This window comes from Dreissena polymorpha, chromosome 1 (genome assembly GCF_020536995.1).
Source record: "Dreissena polymorpha isolate Duluth1 chromosome 1, UMN_Dpol_1.0, whole genome shotgun sequence".
Lineage (NCBI taxonomy): Eukaryota > Metazoa > Mollusca > Bivalvia > Myida > Dreissenidae > Dreissena > Dreissena polymorpha.
Genome location: NC_068355.1, coordinates 86,828,471 through 86,852,376, shown reverse-complemented (window position 1 = coordinate 86,852,376; position 23,906 = coordinate 86,828,471). Strand labels below are relative to the sequence as shown.

Below are 23,906 nucleotides of genomic sequence, written 5' to 3'. Positions count from 1 at the left end.
AACAAATTTTGAAAGAACTATTATAATAATAAGTAAAATCATAATAAATTTATTGTGCGCGGATTGTATTAGCATATACATGTAAGCATAGTTAATGTGTCTGGCCAATTAAGTTTGTTTCCCGCCCATAGTGTATGTATTTCACACATAAAAAAGGTCATGTAATTATGTTTTCGCACATACGAGTGGTCAAGGCTCCAGCATATGGTGGATTTATAAATTAATTGCATGTTGATTTTGCTATTATATTTTAGCTGAGAAAATTAGCAGTTTGAAGCCACATCAATAATCAAGACGGTGACGACGTATTTGTTGTTTTGTTAATTATCAGCTTATTATAACTATTGTTTGAATATGCGTATATAAACACGTTTCATTTTGTTCATATTATACAGTTAATATCGCTACTAATTACCCGATAATCCTGTATATTCCAGTTTTAAAGCAAATGCTGGTAAATATTTACGACACACAAAAATTCTCGATATTTCCTTAAGTATGAAATACATTTTGGCATTTGTTACTATTTATAGAGATGATGAAATAACGTCTAATCGGGGCGTTTTTTTCCCCACTGAACACGTGATTTACGCCTGACGTGATGTTCATGTATTTATACAACACAAAATACACCCAAACTTTCCAAATGACGTTCTACATGTCTGCATAATTTTCGCGCGCTTTTTATGAAACAAAGGATATTTTAGCACTGTTTATTTGACGCTAGAATTTGCCAAAGGTCGCGTAAGCATTAAAATTTGGAAGTGTGTTTTGGATTACAAATTTAAGAATGATAATAGTACGAAACATTAACAGTTGCGTGTAATTAATTCTACGCTACACATACATGTACATGTAGGTGGATATCTTTTCACTCGATCCGGCGCGTACATATGCGGCGGATTTACTCCGCGAAAGTATGCGAGGTTAATACAGACTCGGCGTCGTTGCGCGGATCCATGCCGAGTGCCACGGCGATACGCCGCGTGAACACATGATTCGGCCGCCGCGTACTAATAATCTGGCCGTGGCGTAGCCGCGGATTATGTTTGTGCCGCCTTGGCTGTACTGTAGTAGCTAAAATACACAGACGTCACAAATATAAATAATGTTGACCATTTGAATAAAATCAAATGTTGGTTTATTTTTTAAATGATTACTTTCACTTCTTATGGATTTTCAGAAAATGACTTGTGTACATGTGCATCTAAATTTTAAATTGACACATTGCTTCTGGTGTTGTACGCGTGTTCAGTGGGAATACCGCCGTCCCGATTTCGCTGCTATTTAAGTTGTCTATTGGTCGTTGCAGACAAATATGAACTGTACACGACACTTGTGTGCAGTCAGTATACAATACAATACTTGTTTTAATAATGAAGGAACTGAAACAGCGTAATGGTAATGATACAGCGTGTTTGAATTATATTTTATTAAGAGGAAATGTTAATGCCAAGTAATTCGCGAGATACCCCGGTAATTTAGTTTAAATTCACAACGAGACTTTTAATGGAAATTAAAATTAATTATCTCAATGTTGTACCCGCTATGAAATGTTTAATCACAAATAAATACACCCACGCCAATTTTCGCGCGCTTTTTATCAGAACAAAGAAATTCATTTAATTCACGTGCACTATGTATATGTAGCTAGAATTTGTAGCCGAAAATAGCTGTACACGACGAGTGCAAACCATGTCAGGTCACCTGGTGATTTACGCATGTTGGAATACAACTGTTCTGATTGGGCGCTTATCACATCAAATCTTAAATAGAATTATATGCCGAAAATGAGCAATTTTATCGTCAACATTAACCAGAATTTGCTTTTAAAAATGGAAATCGGGCATATGCGGGATTATCAAGTAATGTATAAAGACGGGAGAAGTTGCATGTATGCGATTGAGACAGTTGAAACGTATGTATCGGGGATTCGAGAGACTTGGGATGATACGATTATTACAATCAGTTATGAGTTCTTAATGGCTTCAAACTGTTAATTGATTTATCAAACACAAAATTATCACTCCTCCATGTGCAGTGTCCTACAGCTAGGTGCAAGCACGGTTTTGTTTTATACGCGGCCTTTAAAAAGACAGAAAAACTGTCACGGTGTGAAATACGTGTTGAAATTTGAAAACAACAACGCTAACAATCCCATATTGTTCTACAGACAAATTAATTTTGTTTTTCGTGGAGGGGATTGGCTTTGATAGTTTATGTCCAAAAATGAAGTTAATCTACATTTAATAAACTTTATGATTCGGAACTTGTAATCAGTTTCTATCCAAGGTATATTATAGTTAATAAGAGTGTTCGCTGAGTGTCACGTCATCAGCAATTTCCTCGGCATCTTGCCGAGGCGTGTCTCGGCAAACAGATGCGAACAGACGCGGCAACTTGGCAACCAAATGGTCGATGCCGAGTAGACTCCGCTTGATGTCGTCAAACTCCGCGGATCGTGGAAATTGTTGGTTTTGCGTGAGCTGTACTGTACCTTGTTGATAAAAAAATAAAATGCATTTACTTTATCCCTTAGCAGCCGAGAAATAGGGGCGCTATTATTTTGATCACTTCTTCATTTTATTTGACGATAGGGGCGCGTTTATTTGGGGGGGAGCGTTTATTAGGATAAAGACGGTATGCTTATATAAGGCCTATTTTGTGAAAACTTTAAAAATCTTCTTGTCCATAACTGTATGGCATAGGGCTACCAAATTTGGTATGTAGTGACATGTAATAGCTCTCTTCTTAGTTTGTTCAAATTATGCCCCTGGGGTCAAATTTGAAACTGCCCCGGGGGTCACAAAATTGAATATATGCTTATAAAGGGCTTATTTTGTGAAAACTTTAAAAATCTTCTGTCCATAACCATTGGGCTTAGGGCTACCAAATTTGGTATGTAGTGACATCTTATAGTCCTCTACCAAGTTTGTTCAAATTATGCCCCTGGGGTCAAGTTTGACCATGCCCCAAGGGTCACAAAATTGAACATATGCTTCTATAAGGCCTATTGTTGGAAAACTTTAAAATTTTCTTGTCCATAACCGTATGGCATAGGGCTACTAAATTTGGTATGTAGTGACATGTAATAGTTCTCTTCTATTAGTCTATTCTATTATATTATCTCTTCTATTATCTTCTATATTGTAGGGAACAATTTATTTGATTGCATGATCAATTAAGAAGGAAATTAAAATATTTGTTAAAGCTTCGTCATCTTTCTGGAAATTTGCGCTCAGTACTGATTTTGCCCGGTATTTAATTTATTGTCCCCTACCAGTTTCACCGGAGGGGACTAATGGTTTGCGCTCTGTGTGTCTACTGTCTGTCAGTTTGTCACACTTCTCTGGATCCTGCGATAACTTAAAAAGTTTTTCATATTTCTTCATGAAACTTGAAACATGGATAGATGGCAATATGGACATATATATGCACGTCATTTCATTTTGTTCCTACGTCGAAAATTCTGGTTTGCAATAAAATATAAAATAAAATAAATTCTTACAATGGTGGAGCCGGTAGGAAACATATATTGCTTCGCAATAGTCTTGTTTATGTCTGATTAGTTAGCAGATGGCACAGAAATGAATGGTAACTGACTAAGAATCTTCACTACTTTTCAAAAATCTTATAAGTCAACGATACGTTGCAGATGTCCGCTATCATGAAATATTCTCAGTGATCAATTAGCAAAGTAAAGCAGTGCAATATAATGTTGTAAAGCAATATGCTAACGAAATTATATATTAATTACGTATTTGCTAGGTAACTGATTCTCATTTTTCTGCAGTCAAACTATATGTACATTTTATTTAATGAGCACAACACATACATTTTTATGCCCCCCTTCGAAGAAGAGGGGTATATAATTTTGCATATGAGTGTTGAATAGTTGGTGAAAAGATCATCTAAAATTCCCCTTTTCGCCCAAAACGACGCAAAATTCCACCTTCTAAGAGCCCCGGCCCCAATCCCCCAAAGTGTAGCAAGGGCCCTGTATTCACACAATGGCTGCCACTACAACTGACAACCCATATGTGGGGCATGCATGTTTTACAAACAGCCCTTGTTTTTTATTGTAGTTTTCGGATGCAGCATTTTTTGTCGTTTCTAAATTTATTTCCTTAATAAACAAACCTATAATGATGAATACTCATGCGGTGATACAGACGGTCTGATTTATAATATTTTGAATTGTATTCACCAGAAATTGCTCCAAGAAAGACTATAAAATAGTACAATAAGTTAGGGCTCAATGGCACAAGCTAATCTTTGATGACACTTTCCTCCTAGACTGGGTTTGTTTTTTAAAGAGAAATCCTTTTTATGTCCTCTTTCAAAGAAAAGGGGTATAAAGTTCTCGCACTGTCTGTCAGTTTGTCACACTTTTCGTGTCCGCTCTCTAATCCACCAGGTGGTTGTCAGACGATAACTCAAGAACGCTTGGGCCTAGGATCATGAAACTTCATAGGTACATTGATCATGACTTGCAGATGACCCCTATTGATATTGAGGTCACTAGGTCAAAGGTCAAGGTCACGGTGACCCGAAATAGTAAAATTGTTTTTGAATGATAACTCAAGAACGCATACGCCTAGGATCATGAAACTTCATGGGTAGATTGATCATGACTTGCAGATGACCCGTATTGATTTTGAGGTCACTAGGTCAAAGGTCAAGGTCAGGGTGACCCGAAATAGTAAAATGGTTTCCGGATGATAACTCAAGAACGCATACGCCTAGGATCATGAAACTTCATGGGTAGATTGATCATGACTCGCAGATGACCCCTAATGATTTTGAGGTCACTAGGTCAAAGGTCAAGGTCACTGTGACCCGAAATAGTAAAATGGTTTTCGGATGATAACTCAAGAACGCATATGCCTAGGATCATGAAACTTCATAGGTAGATTGATCATGACTTGCAGATGACCCCTATTGATTTTCAGGTCACAAGGTCAAAGGTCAAGGTCACGGTGACTCGAAATAGTAAAATGATTCTGGATGATAACTCAAGAACGCTTTTGCCTAGGATCATGACACTTCATAGGTACATTGATCGTGACCCGCAGATGACCCCTATTGATTTTCAGGTCACTAGGTCAAAGGTCAAGGTCACAGTGACAAAAATCGTATTCACACAATGGCTGCCACTACAACGGACAGCCCATATGGGGGGCATGCATGTTTTACAAACAGCCCTTGTTGTTAAATAAATCAAAGCGCACAGTAGGTGGCATTGTTTCTGACAAACACATCGTGGTAAAAGGTCAAGGTCATCCTTCAAGGTCTATGGTCAAAAATACAAATCCAAAAGAAGTAATAAGCTTTAAAGGGAGATAATTATTCAATATTGAAAATAGCAACTTGATATTTGGCATGCATATGTATCTCATGGATTATTCAATATTGAACATAGCAACTTGATATTTGGAATGCATATGTATCTCATGGACCTGCACATTTTGAGTGGTGAATCTACAGTCACGGTAGTGGCTTTTAATTATTTGCTACTAAAAATAGAGATTTGTTAGAGACAATTATTTTCAAGGGAAGTAATTTACATAATTATAAATCTCAGATTATATATTTCCTTACCAAGAATTTTAAGTTCTTTTCACAGTAACTGTTATTGTACAGATTTTTTATTTTGAATATTTTTAAATCAAATGATTGATTTGTCAAAGGTTTGTTTTAAATGATATAATTATAATTTCTTTCCTGTACTAATTTGTGAATGGTAGGGTTCATTACATACATGTGGAACTCTGGCTATGATATCTTTGATAAACCACAGGGCTTGGTTTTCAGTGATGTCTGACTCTGACATTGTCATTTTTGATTATCTACAACTCCCCCCCCCCCCCCCCCCCCCCCCCCCCCCCCCCCCGGTTTGATTGGACAATGATAAATAGAAATTTTATTTCAAATCGGCGCAGTAGGGGGCATTGTGTTTCCGACAAACGCATCTCTTGTTGACGAAAAATTCCACAAAAACATTAAGGGTTGTCCTTGATTAGCCTGTGCAGACTGCACGCATATGCATTAATCCTCATTATGTGTCTATATATTCCTTTCCAGATGTCCACATTGCAAACTGACCACAGATGACATCCAAATGTTCAAGAACCACGTCGTGACATGTTCAGGGTTCAAGCGCACCCTAGATGCTAACAAGGTGAGTTTCTCCTACCTTGGGGACCGATTCTCCTGTGACACCTGCTGTCTGTCCTGGACAAGCAAAGGAGAGTTTGAGGAGCACCTGGTGTGTCACATCCTGGACTCTCCTTACATCTGTCTCACCTGCAAGCAATCCTTCAACAGCAGGGACCGCATCGAGCAGCACATCAACACCAGCCACGCCTTGGGGGAGGCCAGGTGTGGTTTGAAAGGGATCAGGAAGGGCAGGCAACACGTGGAGGATTTGATGGTCAAGAAGAAGCTAATTGTGACTGGGAAAGTGAATATTCTTAAGACTCCACAGACGCCTGTTGCTCCAGTTGCAGTCTTAACCAGTACACCCACAAGTGGAACAGCTTCTGTTACTTCAACTTTTACTATGTTAACAAGTGCATCAACAATTAAAACTCTATCTACTGGAACTGCTTCTGTTTCTACAATTGAAATTACAAGTTCATCGACAATTAAACCTGTTACTACAACTGCAATGGCAAGTTCATCTACAATTAAACCTGTTACTTCAACTGCATTATCAAGTGCATCAACAATTAAACCTTTATCCACTGGAACTGCTTCTGTTTCTACTATTGCATTTACGAGTTCATCAACTATTAAACCTGTTACTACAACTGCATCGACGAGTTCATCAACAATTAAACCTTTATCGTCTGGAACTGCTTCTGTTTCTACAATTGCATTAACAAGTTCATCGACAATAAAACCTGTTACTACAACTGCATTGCAGAGTTCATCAACTATTAAACCTGTTACTACAACTGCATTAATAAGTTCATCGACAATTCAACCTTCAACTACTGGAACACCTTCTGTTTCTACAATTGCAGTATTAAGTTTGGCACCAAGTGGACCTCCGCCCCCTTATTTTTCAGCTCACAGTGTTGTGCCAGGCCTTGTTAAAAATGTTACCAGTGCTGTAAATGAGAGACCTGCAGAGAGGAAGTTGTTGCCATCATCCAATCCTTATTCTGCATTCCAGTTGACCCCACGAACCATAGCAAAGACTGCTCCACATGTGCCAAGTACCAACAATGCCTTGCTGTCCGCAACCTCAAATATTTCTGGTACTCCATCAGTAACCAGTAGTTCTCTCAAAGGCAAGGAAGGCAATCAGAGTTACATGTTTGGTGTAATGAATCCAAAAACCAAAGAAATTGAGCCTACATATGTCTCAAAGAAGATTTTCAACGTCTTGAACACAGCTAACGTTCACAATGTTCCTCTGAACCCAAAACCAGAAGTGCAGTACAGTGTAAAACATATCACTGAATACACTTGCACCCAGCAGTTCATTACCCCAGTGTCATCCATACAGAGTGTGGCCCCTATGGGTTCCACTCAGCAACCCATGTTCCTGGTATTTCCAAGCACAGTTACCGGAACTCATGTTGGAGGCATTCCAGTGACAAATCCTGTTGTAAATTCAACACCGCCCATTATTTTTCTTCCCCCTCCGACAAGTGTAACAACAACTAGTAAGCCAATGCCCAATCTAAATCAGCCACATTTTGTTATTCAATCTCCCATAAGTGTAACAACAACAAGTAAGCCAGTGCCCAATACAAATCCGACACAGTTTGTTATTCAATCTCCCACAAGCGTAACAACAACAATAAGGCCGATGCCCAACCAAAATCTGCCACAGTTTGTATCCCTGCTAAACAGCGCAACGTTAAGCACTGTTGCATTTACGGCTAACCCAGTGGTGATTCCAGAGTCACAGGCAAGTCTCATAAAGTCAGTCTTCTCAGTCTCTAGTTTAAACAGACAATCAGGTGGAACAGCCAATGACAAACCTGATCAGCATCTTAGTGCAGGTGTGTCAATGCCAAATCCTAGACCTGACATAGTTAAAGCTTCAAATGTACCAAGAAGTGACCTCAATCCAAGACCTGACATACTGACATCTCCAAATGCACCAAGAAAATTACCTATTCCAGTTTACAAAAAAATGCTGTTTAAGCTTAAAGCTGGTCAGGGTTTTGTCTGTGAACCCTGTAAGAAATTCACTAAGGAAGAATACACCTTTAGGAAACATTTATGGGTGCATTTTCATGGAGTTTCGAAAGCTTGCGGAACCTGTACTCCTGAAATGATCAGAGATCATGTGATTCTTAAATGCAAATTGATAAATGAAATTGTGTGTAATCTTATAAAGACCTCCTTAGTAGATTCTAAAAGTGGTTTGGATGTTCCAGTGAAAGCTGTGACTCAAGAGGGTGAAGTTATTGAAATTATCGATGATGAGCCAGAGACGTCTTCAGCCAGTCCTAAAGACAAGCCTACAGAAATAATTGTGTTGGATGATGACATTGATAAGGGAGAAGACTGTGAGGCAATTATAATAGGTGAAACATGCAGTGTTGTTCAAGCAAATAATGATGGCAAGTTTCCTCAACCTGAACAAGACAATGGCACAAAGGATCAAGCCTTGTTACCCAACACTGCTGTCAATCCAAGCCCTGTTAAATCAGATGATCATATTGGAGTAGAAAAGGTAGGGGATTCAGATGCAAATACTCAACCTGAGAAACATGTGCAGTGTGTGTCAAAGGATTCAAAGGGAGAAAACAAGGATGATGACAAGAATGTTGATAGGGACTTACTTAACAAGTCTTTGACTTACTCAAGTGAGGCTGAAACAGAATCAGCAGTTGCTGAAGTCATTGACTCCAATCTGAAGACATATGATCCCAGACAGACTGCAGACGAATTAGGTAAAATATTAGAGGATGCCATAATTCCTGCTCCTACTGAATGTGTGGCAGTGAAAGAAGGCTTTAAACTTACTCCTGCGTCAAAAACAAATGCAAATACAGGGAAAATTAAAGAATTTGATGAAAATTTAATTTCAGCAAATGGTCACAATGCTTTCTATGTTTGCGGTTATGAAAACTGTGCGTTTGTGACCCTTTCGTCAAATTCCTACAGGTCGCATTTGAAAACAAAAGAGCATGAGCATGAGTATAGCTATGTCTGCGGCCACTGTGGGTATAAGGATTATGTTGAGGACAGCCATGTGCGACACATGTTTTCACACACCAGCAGTAAGCTGTTTTTTCTATACCAGTGCCCGCTGCGCCTATGCAAGTTCAAGACCAACTTACTTCATTTCTATGTGGAACATTTACAACTTCATAATAGCAGTGAAATGGCTATCAAGTGCTCGTACTGCAATAAGGCATTTCCTACTATTGAAAGTCTTGTAGATCATTTGAAACAGAATGTTCTGAAGTTTGTGTCATGCCCTTATTGTTCCTTTAAGTTTGCTGACAAGAAAGTGATACTGGAACATATAAAACTGTGTCATCCTGACAAAATGAGGATGGTAACTGTGACTGGACAGGTGGTTTGTTGTGAACGGGATATAAACTTCTACGTTGTTCCAAAGTCAAAGAAAGCCTCCGCCCAAGATGGTGGAAATGTAGATAAAACAGCATCTGAGCCCTCAAACATAGATATACCAGCTTTGTTAGATAAAGTCCAGAACTCTGACACCACCAATGAACCAGAAAGGATGGAAACACATGAACAAGAGTCTGGAAATGAAGATGTGTCTGACGAAATAAGTTTACCTGAGGCAGATCAGCCTCTTATGAAAGAAAGGCAAAAGAATGCAGAGAGTTTGGCAGCTAAGAATGTGGAAGATAACACAAAATCATGTTCTCAGAGTGTGGCATGTAAGAATGTGCAAGATAAGGCAAATTCAAATTCAAATGTCTTGAAAGCTATTCATGATTCTACAGGTCCAAAATGTTTGCTGTGCCGTCACCCAGGATGTGAATACCTGAGTTACAATCAGCATAGACATTCCCAACATTTGTCAGTTCATGAGATGGAACCAGAACGGCATAGACGCTTCTTATGCAATCGTTGCCCAAAGGGCTTTGACAAGCTGGAAAAATGGAAACAACATTCAGCGAACCATGTAGGTAACCATGAGATCAATGTCTACTGTTGTGTGCAGTGTTCCTTCCAGTCAAACATGAAGAGTCACATTAATGACCACTGTAAGGACGCCCACTCTCCAGCCAGTATGTACTCACTGAAGGTGGAAGTGGTGGAGTGTAAAGCCTTCACGTGCAAGTTCTGTAAGTTCATGTCCAGAATACAGGAACAGTTGGTGCAGCATGAGAACGCTGTACATAAAGTGAAGCCGAGTGAGTTGTCAACTTCAGAAGAGAAAGATGGGCAGTCAGTGGATGAAAGGTGTTCATCTAGCAGTACAGTGCAAAAGGGTAGCACTAAAAAGCAAAAGTACCATTGCCATTATTGTGTACCTATCACGTATTTCAAACACAAAGCATATCTCAAGGAACACATAGTGAATGGGCATGGTGACATTTCCAATAAGCAATTCATATCCTATAAATGTAAGCACTGTGTGTTCACGGCAACAATGAAGGAAATTATTATTGCGCACATTAACAAGGATCATACAGGAATGCCTGTACGGGTATTGAGAAAAATGGAATTTATTGATCAACCAGCAGATTTGGGTGAAGAAAAGCAATCAAGTACCCCAAAAGAAGAAAATAAGCTGCTTGCAATTGCTACAGTAAATGAAAAGACTGAAAAAGAGAAACAGGATAAACATCTTATAGAAATTGTTATTCCTGATGGGAATGTATTTAAGGACCCATTTGTGTGTCCGGTGTGTCATTTTACATCAAATTTAAGAATAAATGCCATGAAACATTTGAAGGAGCATCCAGAGTTGAAACCTGTGAGACCCACTCAGACTCCAAGCAAGAAGACTGCAAGAAAGTCATCGACTTTGGTGGTGAACCTTGGAGGAGTGACAACACCAAGCAAGAAATACACGAGTGCCTTGCACCAAGAGATTCCTGGCAGTGCATCACTTGTAAACCCTTTCACAAAGGTCAAGGAAGCTGTCACAAAGGTCAAGGAAGCAGCAGCACAACATGAATTTGAGATGTGCAGCCCCTCAAAGGATTATTATATTCTGGGTGAAAGCCGTTTGCATTCAGCACTGTCGGCTTGTTTTGTACCAGTGGAGCAAGAGTTAAGGTTCAAATGCAGAATTTGCCAGCAAAAAATCGCCAAGAAGTTTGTTCTGCATAGACATATCTTGGACCACTTGAACATTGTGTTCTTTAAGTGTAGGTATTGCAGTGAAGGTGCTATTGAAAGGACTTTACTGGTGGGCCACATACAGAAGGAGCACAACTTGGAGCCCTTGATTTACACCACAGTAAGCAGACAGGAGTTGGAGGTGCAATTCAAGGACAGAATCTTCAGTCAGAATTTCTCTGATGATCTTGGGGTCACAGCCAGTGAAGCACAACAATCCACCAGACCAACTGACCATGGACTGAAAACTGAACCAGTGCGTGAGGTTACACACAAGCTTGACTTACATAACAAAGGTCCAGCTTCAGAAAAGAAAGAAAATAAAGCAGCCAATTTTGGCACTGTTAGAAAGTGTCCGTTGTGTCGCTACGCGACTAGGGGTCTGACGGTGTTGACAAATCACATCGCTGCTCACAATGATCCCCTCAAACGTTTTCTGTGCAGTGAATGCGACTACAGAGCTGACCGGTACAGTGTGATCAAGCATGTGTATCGTGTTTGCCACCCAAATCCGGCTAAAGTGATTGAAGTTGATGAAGCAAAACTAAGTGCATGCATCAGCAATGCAACAAAAGCTGAGGACCTAGGAGAAAGTGGAGTAAAGCCTACAGTAGTAGAAACCAAACTCTCTTCTAGCAGTGAATTAGAAAGAAAGAGATCGTCAGAGGACAAGTCAAGAGGGGAAAAGTTGGGAGCCTCCAGTGTTGAGTCAAATACTTCTAGCCATACTTTTGTGCTGAATTCATCAGGCCAGCAGACCCCACTTGAATCCTTCACAGTTTCAAAGTCCGGTGTTTATGAGATAAAAACAATGTACAAATGCAAAATCTGCGGGTCAAAGAAGGAGACCCTGTCTGCGATGTATAGTCATTTTAAATCACCTAATTCACCTAAATGTAACGGACCATATTACCAGTGCTCTAAATGTTCCTTTGAAAGTTCAACCAAGGTGGCCATTAGAAAACATGGTCAGAAGAGGCATCCAAAGATCAGAGTAACATGTCGTAAATTACCCATCAAAGGCAAAATGAAACTTCTCAAGGTGCCAATTAAGCAAGATAACCCTGTGGCCAATCTCTTGAGAAAGCAGATGAAAAATGAAAGCAAATTCTTGCCTGATGTTTATAAAGATGATTATGATGAGTCCCCACAACAGGTAAACGTGCATTCTAGTGTGATCAAATGCTGCCTGTGTCTGGCATACCACTGCCCTAACCTGAGCAAGCTCCAGTATCACATGAACACTGTACACCAGGGTGACATGCTTCACTGCACTGCGTGTGCCTACAAGACCAGGCTAGTCAAGAACATGTTCAACCATTGCAAGACCGTACACATGCAGGACCGTGTATTGTATTCTAGCAAGAATGCAGACCTGACCACAGAAGTGACATCTTTCAAAAGTAGCAGAGAATGGAAGTCACCCAAAAGTAGCACAGAATTGAAGTCTCCCATAAGAAGCACAGAACGTAAGTCTCCCAAAAGTAAGGGGACTCCCAGTAGTGCTTCCAGCAATAATTCCCCCAATGCAGGATGTGTGAAATGCCCCAAATGTGATGTTACATTTGCCAGGGTGCATTCGTTGAAATCTCATCTATTTACACACTTTAAGTACTTTCCACACACTTGCTGTTACTGCCGACAAAGATTTGTCAGGAAGGGATATCTCAAAAAACATTCATTACGTCTGCATCCTCATAAAGAACCTAAAAACAAATATATTGGAAATCAGGAAATTGAACAGAAAGTAGAAAAAATCCTTCAATCGCTGAGAGGCAAGCCACGTATTTTAGGGCAAAATGCAATGAAAGTTGAACAGGAAAGTGCTACACACCCAGGTTCAGCTAGTGGTAGCCGTTTTGATTCTGCAAATCATAAGCCTAGTTGTGAGAAGACTGATCGTAAACGGCCGCTGGAAGTGGATTCTGACACTGAGAGTCCTCCCAGGAAACAGAAATTCAGGCCACAAGCGCAGGAGGACAAAGGTTGGTGAACTTAAAACTCTTTAATGCTCAGATACCCATTTGGACGCAATTTGTAGTTTCTTAGAAAATCATATTAGATTTAAGACCATTGAAAAGGCTTCATTTCCAACGCTACAATACTGATGAGAAGGAAACGGCATAAAACCTGAAGAGCGTTCAAGTTACTTGTAGACTTTTAAACCAGGTTTTCCGAAGGAAAAAACTGGTTATTAAATTGGCGAATGTCGGCTGGCGGGCGGGCACATAAGTTCAACATCATTGGACGGTGTGTTGCGTGAAAGAATTACGTGGATATCTCCAAGGTCAAGGTCACACTTTGAGTTCAAAGGTTAAAAATGGCCATAAATGAGCTTGTCCGGGCCATAACTATGTCGTTCATTGTAGGATTTTGAAATCATTCTGCACATTTGTTCACCATCATTGGACGGTGTGTCGCGCAAAAGAATTACGTAGATATTTCCAAGTTCAAGGTCACACTTTGAGTTCAAACGTCAAAAATGGCCATAAATGAGTTTGTCCGGGCCATAACTATATCGTTCATTGTGAGATTTTAAAATCATTTGGCACTTCGTTCACCATCATTGGAAGGTGTGTTGCGCAAAAGAATTACGTCAATATCTCCAAGGTCAAGGTCACACTTTGAGTTCAAAGGTCAAAAATGATCATAAATGAGCTTATCTGGGCCATAACTATGTTGTTCATTGTGAGATTTTAAAATCATTTGGCACATTTGTTCACCATCATTGGACAGTTTTTCATGCGAAAGAATTACGGCGATATCTGCAACGTCAAGGTCACACTGTGAGTTCAAAGGTCAAAAATGGCCATAAATGATCTTGTCCAGGCCATTACTATGTCATTCATTGTTAGATTTTAAATTACTTAGTACATTTGTGGTGTGTCATTCGAAAGAATTACGTCGATATCTCCAAGGTCCACTCGTATTTTGAGTTCAAAAGTAAAAAATGGCCATAAACGAGCTTGTCCGGGCCATAACTATGTCATTCATTGTGAGATTTTAAAATGACTGTACATTAATTTTGTTCACAGTCATTGGACGGTGTGTCATGCGAAAGAATTTAAGAGTTCAAGGGTCAGAATGGCCATAAATGATAATGGCATAATAATTCTTTAAAATCGCCATAAATTAGCTACTCTTGTTTTGTTAAGACAGCATGCAAAATATTCTGTGTCAATGCAGCATGTGGGGGTATATGTCACGTCCGTGACAAAGTTCTAGTTATAAATATGTTTTTTTGGAAACCTGGTTTTGTGACAATTTTGTCCCTTGTCTGGTATTATGTTGCTTGCATTTAGCCATTTTTCTTTGCTTTTGAGTGGGGAAGGGTTTCAAAGTTGGATCCTTTTCAGTTAACCAGTGCCATCTAAGCTAGAGCTTTGAGATCCCATACTCATTCTTGTTTGTAACTTAGAGCCAGATAACAGACTTATATTTTCCCAAAGTGTCATTAAATCAGTTTTATTATTATACAGTAGTTGGTATAATAAAACAATTTAATATTCAAGATATTCAATAACATTTGCCTCCCAACAGGATTTGAACCAGGAACCTTTGGTAGCAAGTTTAACAGGCTACCACTGGTTATTTGCATTTAGAATTTAACAATCATTGTAAATGTTGTGTTCTAGGCATATTTTGAAAAGCCTTGATTGATTATACATCAACAGAAATTAATTTTAAATATTTTGTTATTATACCCCCACAAACGAAGTTTAGGGAGGTATATAGGAATGAGCTTGTCTGTCGGTCGGTCCGTATTAAGTGTCTGCTCTCTTTTTCAAGTAGTTTTCATCCGATCTTCACCAAACTTGGTCAGAAGTTGTATCTAGATGATGCCTAGGCCAAGTTCCAACATGGGCCTTGCTGGGTCAAAAACTAGGTCACCAGGTCACTTAGTGCGTTTTAAACATTCAGCATGTTGTCCGCTCTCTAATTCAAGTAGTTTTCATCCGATCTTCACCAAACTTGGTCAGAGGTTGTATCTAGATGATGTTCAGGCCAAGTTCGAACATGGGCCTTGCCAGGTCAAAAACTAGGTCACTGGGTCACTTAGTGCGTTTTAAACATTCAGCATGTTGTCCGCTCTCTTATTCAAGTAGTTTTTATCCGATCTTCACCAAACTTAGTCAGAAGTTGTATCTACATGATGTCTAGGCTAAGTTCAAACATGGGCCTTGCCGGGTCAAAAACTAGGTCATGGGGTCACTTGGTGCGTTTTAAACATTCAGCATGTTGTCCGCTCTCTAATTCAAGTAGTTTTCATCCGATCTTCACCAAACTTGGTCAGAAGTTGTATCTAGATGATTTGAAGGCCAAGTTCGAACATGGGCCATGCCAGATCAAAAACTAGGTCACAGGTTCACTTAGTACGTTTTACACATTGAGCATGGTGTCCGCTCTCTATTTCAAGTAGTTTAAATCCGATCTTCACCACACTTGGTCAGAAGTTGTAACTAGATGATGTGTAGGTCAAGTTCGAAAATGGGCCATGCAGGGTCAAAAACTAGGTCACGGGGTCACTTAGTGTGTTTTAAACCTCACCGTGTTGTCCGCTCTCTAATTCAAGTAGTTTTTATTCAATCTTCACCAAAATTGGTCAGAAGTTGTATCTTGATTATGTCTGGGGCAAGTTTGAATATGGGTCATGCCGGGTCAAAACAAGGTCACGGGGTCACTTAGTGCGTTTTTAACATCACAATGTTGTCCGCTCTCGAATTCAAGTAGTTTTTATCCAATCTTCACCAAACTTGGTCAGAAGTTGTATCTAGATGATGTCTAGATCAAGTTTGAATATGGGTCATACCGGGTCAAAAACTAGGTCACAGGGTATCTTAGTGCGTTTTAAACATCACTATATTGTCGGCTCTCTAATTCAAGTAGTTTTCATCCAATCCTCACCAAACTTGGTCACAAATTTTATCTAAATGATCTCTAGGACAAGTTTGAACATGGGCCATGCCGGGCCTAAAACTAGGTCACGGGGTCACTCAGTGCGTTTTTTAACATTCAGCATGGTGTCTGCTCTCTAATTCAAGTAGTTTACATCCGATCTTCACCAAACTTGGTAAGAAGTTTTATGGAGATGATATTAAGGCCAAGTTAGAATATGGGCCTTTCTGGGTCAAAAACTAGGTCAAGGGGTCACTTAGTGCGTTTTAAAAATTGAGCATGGTGTCTGCTGTTTTTTGTGAAGACGACACGCAAAATGTTATGTGTCAATGCGGCATGTGGGGGTATTCGTCACGTCTGTGACAAAGCTCTTGTTTATTACTGTTATTTCCTTGTTTGAATATAATGGTCCATTAGTTCTGTACCAGGTTATAACAAAATCACATGTTTCATCTTACATCAATAATGCTTCCTACAAAGCTTTATATACTTGCATGGATGATGTTTTTTTAGCAACACACCCCCATGACCTTATTTTGACCTTGACTTTGATCTTGTGATAACTCAATATGCATTTAACCCATAACCACTTAGATACGTATTTTCACGCATTTGTAGTCCCTTAGAAAGTTATATAATTAATTTAAGAGCTTTCTTTACTAGATTCAAGTTTTTAAGGCTTCATTTTCCAACCCTTAAATACTTATGAGCAGCAAACAGCATAAAAGCTGAACAGACTGCGAGTTACTCTCAGGCTGTTATGGTTTTATGGTGGTTGCAAAAGCAATTTCCACTTTGCTTCTTATGGGGGAAAGGTTTAAAATAGGTGTATAAAACCTGATATGTGTGTATACATACATGGCCATATGGAGAATATGCAGCTTTTTTAAGGCTTTTCCTAAAAAAATGTGGTTGCTATCGTGACAGAAAAAATAGGTGTATTTTACTAAAATCTGGATCCTGCAACTTAAGTAAGTATGATGAAATTCTGCGTGTGGATGGATTGCCAAATGGGGGATATGCACTTTATTTCAATTTTTTGTGTTTGCCCACATCTTCTGGTAGCTATGGTTACAGAAATAAATGATAACTTAATCTTGATCCTGCGAAAACTCGAAATGTACTTAAGCTAGTTGGATGAAATTTGTGGATATGTTGTTCTTATTCAGATTACACTCAAGGTAGTGAAGGAATAATTTGTTTTATGTTTCCTTTATGATTTCTCAGATGTGAAGCCCCCTGTGCCATACAAGTATGAAATTGTGAAGGACAAAGTGCTGGGTAACCTGTACAAGTGCCTGCTGTGCGAGGAACTAATACCCTCCGAGAGGTCATTGCACCAACATTACACACAGGTGCACGGCATAACCAGATACAAGTGCTGCTACTGCAAATATCTCTCACAAATGAGGTAAGTTTCTTTCTCAATTATCCTGTGCATGCTTTTTTATCTGGAACCAGGGATCATATTTTCCCACAACATCAATCGGTCTGGATTGAAAATGGGGGGGGGGGGTAGTATTCGAAAATTTACATCCGAAATCCATACATGCCAGAATTGTTCAGGTCAGATTCGGGACATTCCAAACAAAATTGTCGGGATACAAAAAGCAGGACACCTAAAACGATCAATCATTCCACCTCTTCTTTAGTCAGTAGTGAGTTTATTACTTACAAAAACTCCAATTTTCTGCCCAATTTTGACGATATATGTGTTTCAGAAATTGGTGAACACAGCGTTCTTCATAAACTGAATTGTGGGTTTTCCCTGGATGCCTCACTTTGACATCCAATGGGTACAGGGATATCCCAGTGAACATATGTAAATGGTGTGACGCGAAGTGCACTTTTCTAATTCAACCAATCGTCAATTAATTCTAAATTTAGATTGATGAAATTTGTTTCAAATTATTTTCTGCAAAATCAGTCGAAAACGAAAGTTAATTTGTGTGAAACATCGATGCGTATCGTCAGCATCCAATTTGTTTGATGTACAAAATCGGTGTTTTGACAGGTTTTATAACCTTAGGAGGTATAATACACAGCATAAAAGTGTCATTGGCGTTTATTTCTGTATGATACATATTTCGAGAGACCCCTATCATAAAAACACCTTTGTGTGAATGCCTGATAAAATCAATATTTTGCCGATAAATCGCCGATAAGGTGTCAAAAACAACACTGGTGCACTCGAGTAGCAGAAGCGGGTTGTTAATTGGGAGGCAATAAAGGGATTAGCAATGGTAAGTTTTAGCCAGACAGAGCTTGAATAGCCAATTTTATTGGGAACTTATAGACTTTAAATCGTTTTTTTACGTATGTTGGTACATAATCGGACCGACTGTTTGGAATTTCCAATCGGTCTTTCATGACCCCAATCTGTCTAGGACCGACAAAACCGAAAAAAATATGATCCCTGTCTGGAACATTAAATGAAAAGTGTGAGACAAAGTGCTCACCCAAATGTTAATCTCAATTTCTGCATAATGCTCTGGTTAAGGTAAATGGGCAAAATCTTCATATCACTGTTTTTTATAAAGGTGTTAAACTGAAACTTCACACATGCGAGGGGTCATTGTGTGAGGTCACTTACCAAGTTTCATAACTCTGACCTTCAACTAAGCAGAATAATGCCCCTTCATGTTTGTACATAAAATATATAACCTCTGAACCAGTACAGATATTCAGTTGAAACTTCTCACATGTCTTTTGGATCATATTGTCATATTGCAGGGTCATTGGCAAAAGTCAATAACTGTGACATGAATTTAGCAGATTAGTTCCCCTTTTTGTACTTAAAAAATCTGGGTTAATATGTGAAAATTAGTTCCCTTTTTTGTACTTAAGAAATCTGGGTTAATATGTGAAAAAGTTCCATATCTCTTAGATATTGTAAAAAATAACTAACATTTTGTTTTCGTGGTCTTGGTAAACAGTCAATGACCAAGACCTGTAACTTTGAACAGCCTTTTATGAGGATTATGCCCATTTTGTACATGGGGAAAGTCAGGTGAAGTTTTGCATGATCCTCAAAATCATGCAAGATCACCAACAGGGGCTCATAACTCTAAGGTGCAATAAAGCAGAATTATGCCCCTTGTTTGTCTGTACGGAGAAATTTCAGGTAAATGTTTGTTTGCAACAACTTCTATCTGTAGCTGGCATGCAGACCTACAGTGGAGTTTCATTTGAGGCCAGTTGGGTTGAAAGCAAGGTCACAGTAGCTCAAAATAGAGATAACAAGAAATATCTTTAAAAAAGATATACGGCGTAAATAGTTTAATGAATGAGATCAAGGATAGCGAATGTCTTTTTCTGTGCAGTTCTTAGCTGCATCACACGCAGTACGGGATGATACGGGGAGTTTTCGCGGCTTATTTTACATTATAACATATTGCTGGTCTTAAACCTATAGATAAAAACAGAAAACCAAAAGAAGAATGGAAGTGAAATTAAAACATACGAGTCAACCGGCCACACGAGAAGTATCCGTATTTATAGGCGCGTTCTTCGAACAAACATGTTTTAGTGGTTTGTCGGGCATTGCTATTTGATTCGATTATTAACAGTATGGAGAATCATCGTGCTCATGCTTAAAGTGATATTATGGGCATTTTGCACTGTTGAATTGAGCTGAAAAGAATTAACAGGTCAAAATAGTTAGTTAAAATGTGGTTACTGATCAATTATCTGCAACTCACCTTGCTACCAGTTGTTTATAAAAGTATATTTTATATTCGATATTCTTACGTGACCCACCCAGTCCTGTAAGCCGAAATGATCCGTAAAACAATATTGTGTCTTTGTGTCGTATGAACAAATCTGCACTAAAACTAAATTTAGGTTCAACTCGTAAACGCATTATCAGTTGTCAAACGAAAGTACGGTTGATATTCAAATGCATTATTTTTCTCTTTCTGGTATATTGTTTTAGTATGTTGATGCTGCATTAATTAATATATGTGTATATGAAGTAGAAACATCAAAAATAATCAACAGTTGCGATGGACACCTATAAACTGTTACATGCTCATAATATCACTTTAGTACATTAGGCAATATGGTGGAATAATTATTGTTAAATTTATCAAAAGTAATATTTATCATTGTATTGTTGAAAACACATTAAGAATCTATTATTGACATACCATACTTATATTGCTGAATATCTTCATTTAACATATTTCTGGTCTAAAGAAAATTCCAGGTCACCTAGTTCACGGATAGCATCTTTATTATATAACGATTATTTTACTGGCTGCGAACTCCGGTGATGACCTGTTTATAAACTCTGAATGTCCGCGAATTGACCCGAAACCTCGCGGGTTGAAATGCAATGCTTTAAAGTGAGGCCTCGCTTCCACTGCTCTTTATACTTTTACATGTTAACATGTTGACAGGAATATGGAAGTAAGTACTAAATATGAGAACATAGCCTTTTAAGTATAAACGCTTTTGCGCTGGTAATACTCTGAAAATAAAAGGTGTACGCACAAACTGTATTGATGTCGAGAATTGAGTGTAAAACTGTTCTATCTATTAAGCCTTTTCATTAGAGATAAAATTGTTTCATACAGTAAAACAGTGTTACAAAGACGCGGATATGTTTCCAATGTTCTGGTGGTATACTCAAATCAGCCAATGGAATAAATGAAGTGTATTAATTCGTACCTAGCCGCGGGAAATTTTATTTGAATTTTATTGGACACTTACAAAGGTCAGGCTAAGGTGAAAAGCTGGCTTAATACAGCTTACGCCGAAAAAATGTGCTGTCAACAACATCAGTAGGATGGTTAATTGTGCTAACAATTTTAGTCGTGTTCTGAGAAAACTGGGCATAATGCATGTGCATCAAGTCCGCAATGGCTAATAAGGGACAACACTTTCCGCTTTTATGGCATTCTTCGTTTAAAGGGGCCTTTTCACGTTTAGGTTAATTGACAAAATGAAAAAAAATGTTTCAGATTCGCAAATTTTCGTTGTAGTTATGATATTTGTGAGGAAACAGTAAAACTGAACATTTACCATGCTCTAAAATATCCATTATATGCATGCTTTGACATTTTAAAAACCTGAAAATAATAAAGCGTTGCAACGCGAACTGATTGAATGATTTGGAGAGTTTTGTTGTTGGCGTTACATTTTGTGATACTATGAAAATTGCATATATATAGTATTTAATTGATCGCTTATTGTATGAGCACCGATGGCCTAGTGGTATGGGCGATAGGCTTTTACTCCAGGGGTCAGTGGTTCGAGTCAAGTTGAGGGTTACTATTTTTTTCTTTATTTAATTTTATTCTTGTTTTTTACTTAAGCTTTTTAGATCCAATCTTTACATTTATCAACATAAAGCATTTAAGGGGTGTTGCTGCAGTTTTGCTGATTTTGTTCAAAATTTATATTCAAGTACTATATACAAATACTATATGAAAAATTAAATAAAAATATAGGGTCACCCGCCTTGTTTTGATTTTATTCACCATTTTATAACATGTACTTTTTCATTTAAACTGGAAAATCTCTAATTGCCTCAAACCAATTAATAACCTATGAAATAGACAACATATAGATATTATATAAGCTGAGATACATAAAAGACCATTAATTAAACAACACAATGCCCAAAATATGGAGAACACAAGTTAAATTTAAAAAAAATATAATAATTTTAATGTTACCCCAAAAAACATCAAATTTGTACTATATTTAACACCAAAATGTAATTTAAAAAAATTCTGTCAAATAGAATTCTACAAAACTGCTCAAATATGCTCATCTACGTGTTGTCATCATAAAACACAAATAAAAAAAGGGGGTCACCGCACTTTTAACCGAGATTTTTTATGTCCCCCACTATAGTAGTGGGGGACATATTGTTTTTGCCCTGTCTGTTGGTTGGTTGGTCTGTTGGTTGATTGGTTGGTCTGTTGGTTTGGGCCAACTTTAACATTTTGCAATAACTTTTGCTATATTGAATATAGCAACTTGATATTTGGCATGCATGTGTATCTCATGGAGCTGCACATTTTGAGTGGTGAAAGGTCAAGGTCATCCTTCAAGGTCAAAGGTCAAATATATGTGGCCAAAATCGCTCATTTTATGAATACTTTTGCAATATTGAAAATAGCAACTTGATATTTGGCATGCATGTGTATTTCATGGAGCTGCACATTTTGAGTGGTGAAAGGTCAAGGTCATCCTTCAAGGTCAAAGGTCAAATATATGTGGCCAAAATCGCTCATTTTATGAATACTTTTGCAATATTGAAGATAGCAACTTGATATTTGGCATGCATGTGTATCTCATGGAGCTGCACATTTTGAGTGGTGAAAGGTCAAGGTCATCCTTCAAGGTCAGAGGTCAAATATATGTGGCCAAAATCGCTTATTTTATGAATACTTTTGCAATATTGAAGATAGCAACTTGATATTTGGCATGCATGTGTAACTTATGGAGCTGCACATTTTGAGTGGTGAAAGGTCAAGGTCATCCTTCAAGGTCAGAGGTAAAATATATGTGGCCCAAATCGCTTACTTTATGAATACTTTTGCAATATTGAAGATAGCAACTTGATATTTAGCATGCATGTGTATCTCATGGAGCTGCACATTTTGAGTGGTGAAAGGTCAAGGTCATCCTTCTAGGTCAAATATATGGGTCAAAATTGCTCATGTAATGTAACTTCTGCAATATTGAAGCTAGCAATTTTATATTTGACATGCATGTGTATCTCATGGAGCTGCACATTTTGAGTGGTGAAGGGTCAAGGTAAAGGTCATCCTTCAAGGTCAAACGTCATATAGGGGGACATTGTGTTTCACAAACACATCTTGTTGTTTTAACTATCCCTACCGTCTACGTCAAATGTTAAAAAAATACATCAATTAGGCAAAACCCAAGTACCGGTACATAGATTATAAGAAATATGCATAAACATTAGAAATTGTTTACAATCTTAACTGGGATCACAACAGCTTACCAAAAGACATTAATAAAAAAACAATATTTAATGACAAACATAATACCATACAGTATCAAACTCGACCTTAATCATTAATAACTTACATGTACTTGTTCACAGATTTTGGCTTGTTTAGGAGTTTGTGATTAAATGCTTTAAATTGATAAATTTAAACGACATGACTGAAAGCCCGAGTATGAAACAAGAATGAAATGAAAGAAATAAAAAAAAGTAAAAAAAAAAAAGTTAACCCCACCTGGGATCGAACCACTGACAATTGAATTATGAACCAACTCGGTCATTTCTGTTGATACTGATAACAAAAATATTGAGTTGTGATAATAGCATCATCGGTGTTGCTATAAATATATTCTCCGTTAAATAAACTGCGCAACACCCCTTAATGACAAACTTCAATAACTGCTAAAATCTGTGAAAAGGCCCCTTTAAATGAAGTTTCTTCTTAGCAAAAACCCAATTAAGGCGGAAAGTGTCGTCCCTGATTACCCTGTGCGAACTGCACAGGCTAATCTGGGACGACACTTTACGCACATGCATTAAGCCCAGTTTTCTCAGAACACGGCTAAATTTATGTGCGGATAGGTAACAGGCTGACCTAACAAAGGATTGTTTATGGGGCTATTGGGTTCAAAGTCACAGTTACTTCTAGTCTCATTTATAAGACGCGCAAAGAATTTAGAGATACTTTTTATATGGGCTAAATTCTTTGGAACGTCTCATCGTTGAAGGA

At 38.2% G+C, this 23,906-nt stretch overlaps 1 protein-coding gene across 1 annotated transcript in view; it reads left to right on the top strand.

The window, feature by feature from the left end:
• Positions 1 to 23,906, top strand: part of LOC127839073 (uncharacterized) — a 64,190-nt gene that overhangs the window by 30,725 nt on the left and 9,559 nt on the right. The window contains exons 3-4 of the mRNA XM_052367247.1: positions 6,085 to 13,280; positions 17,419 to 17,602. Coding sequence (XP_052223207.1) covers positions 6,085 to 13,280; positions 17,419 to 17,602 — 7,380 coding nt within the window. The remainder of the gene's footprint in view (positions 1 to 6,084; positions 13,281 to 17,418; positions 17,603 to 23,906) is intronic.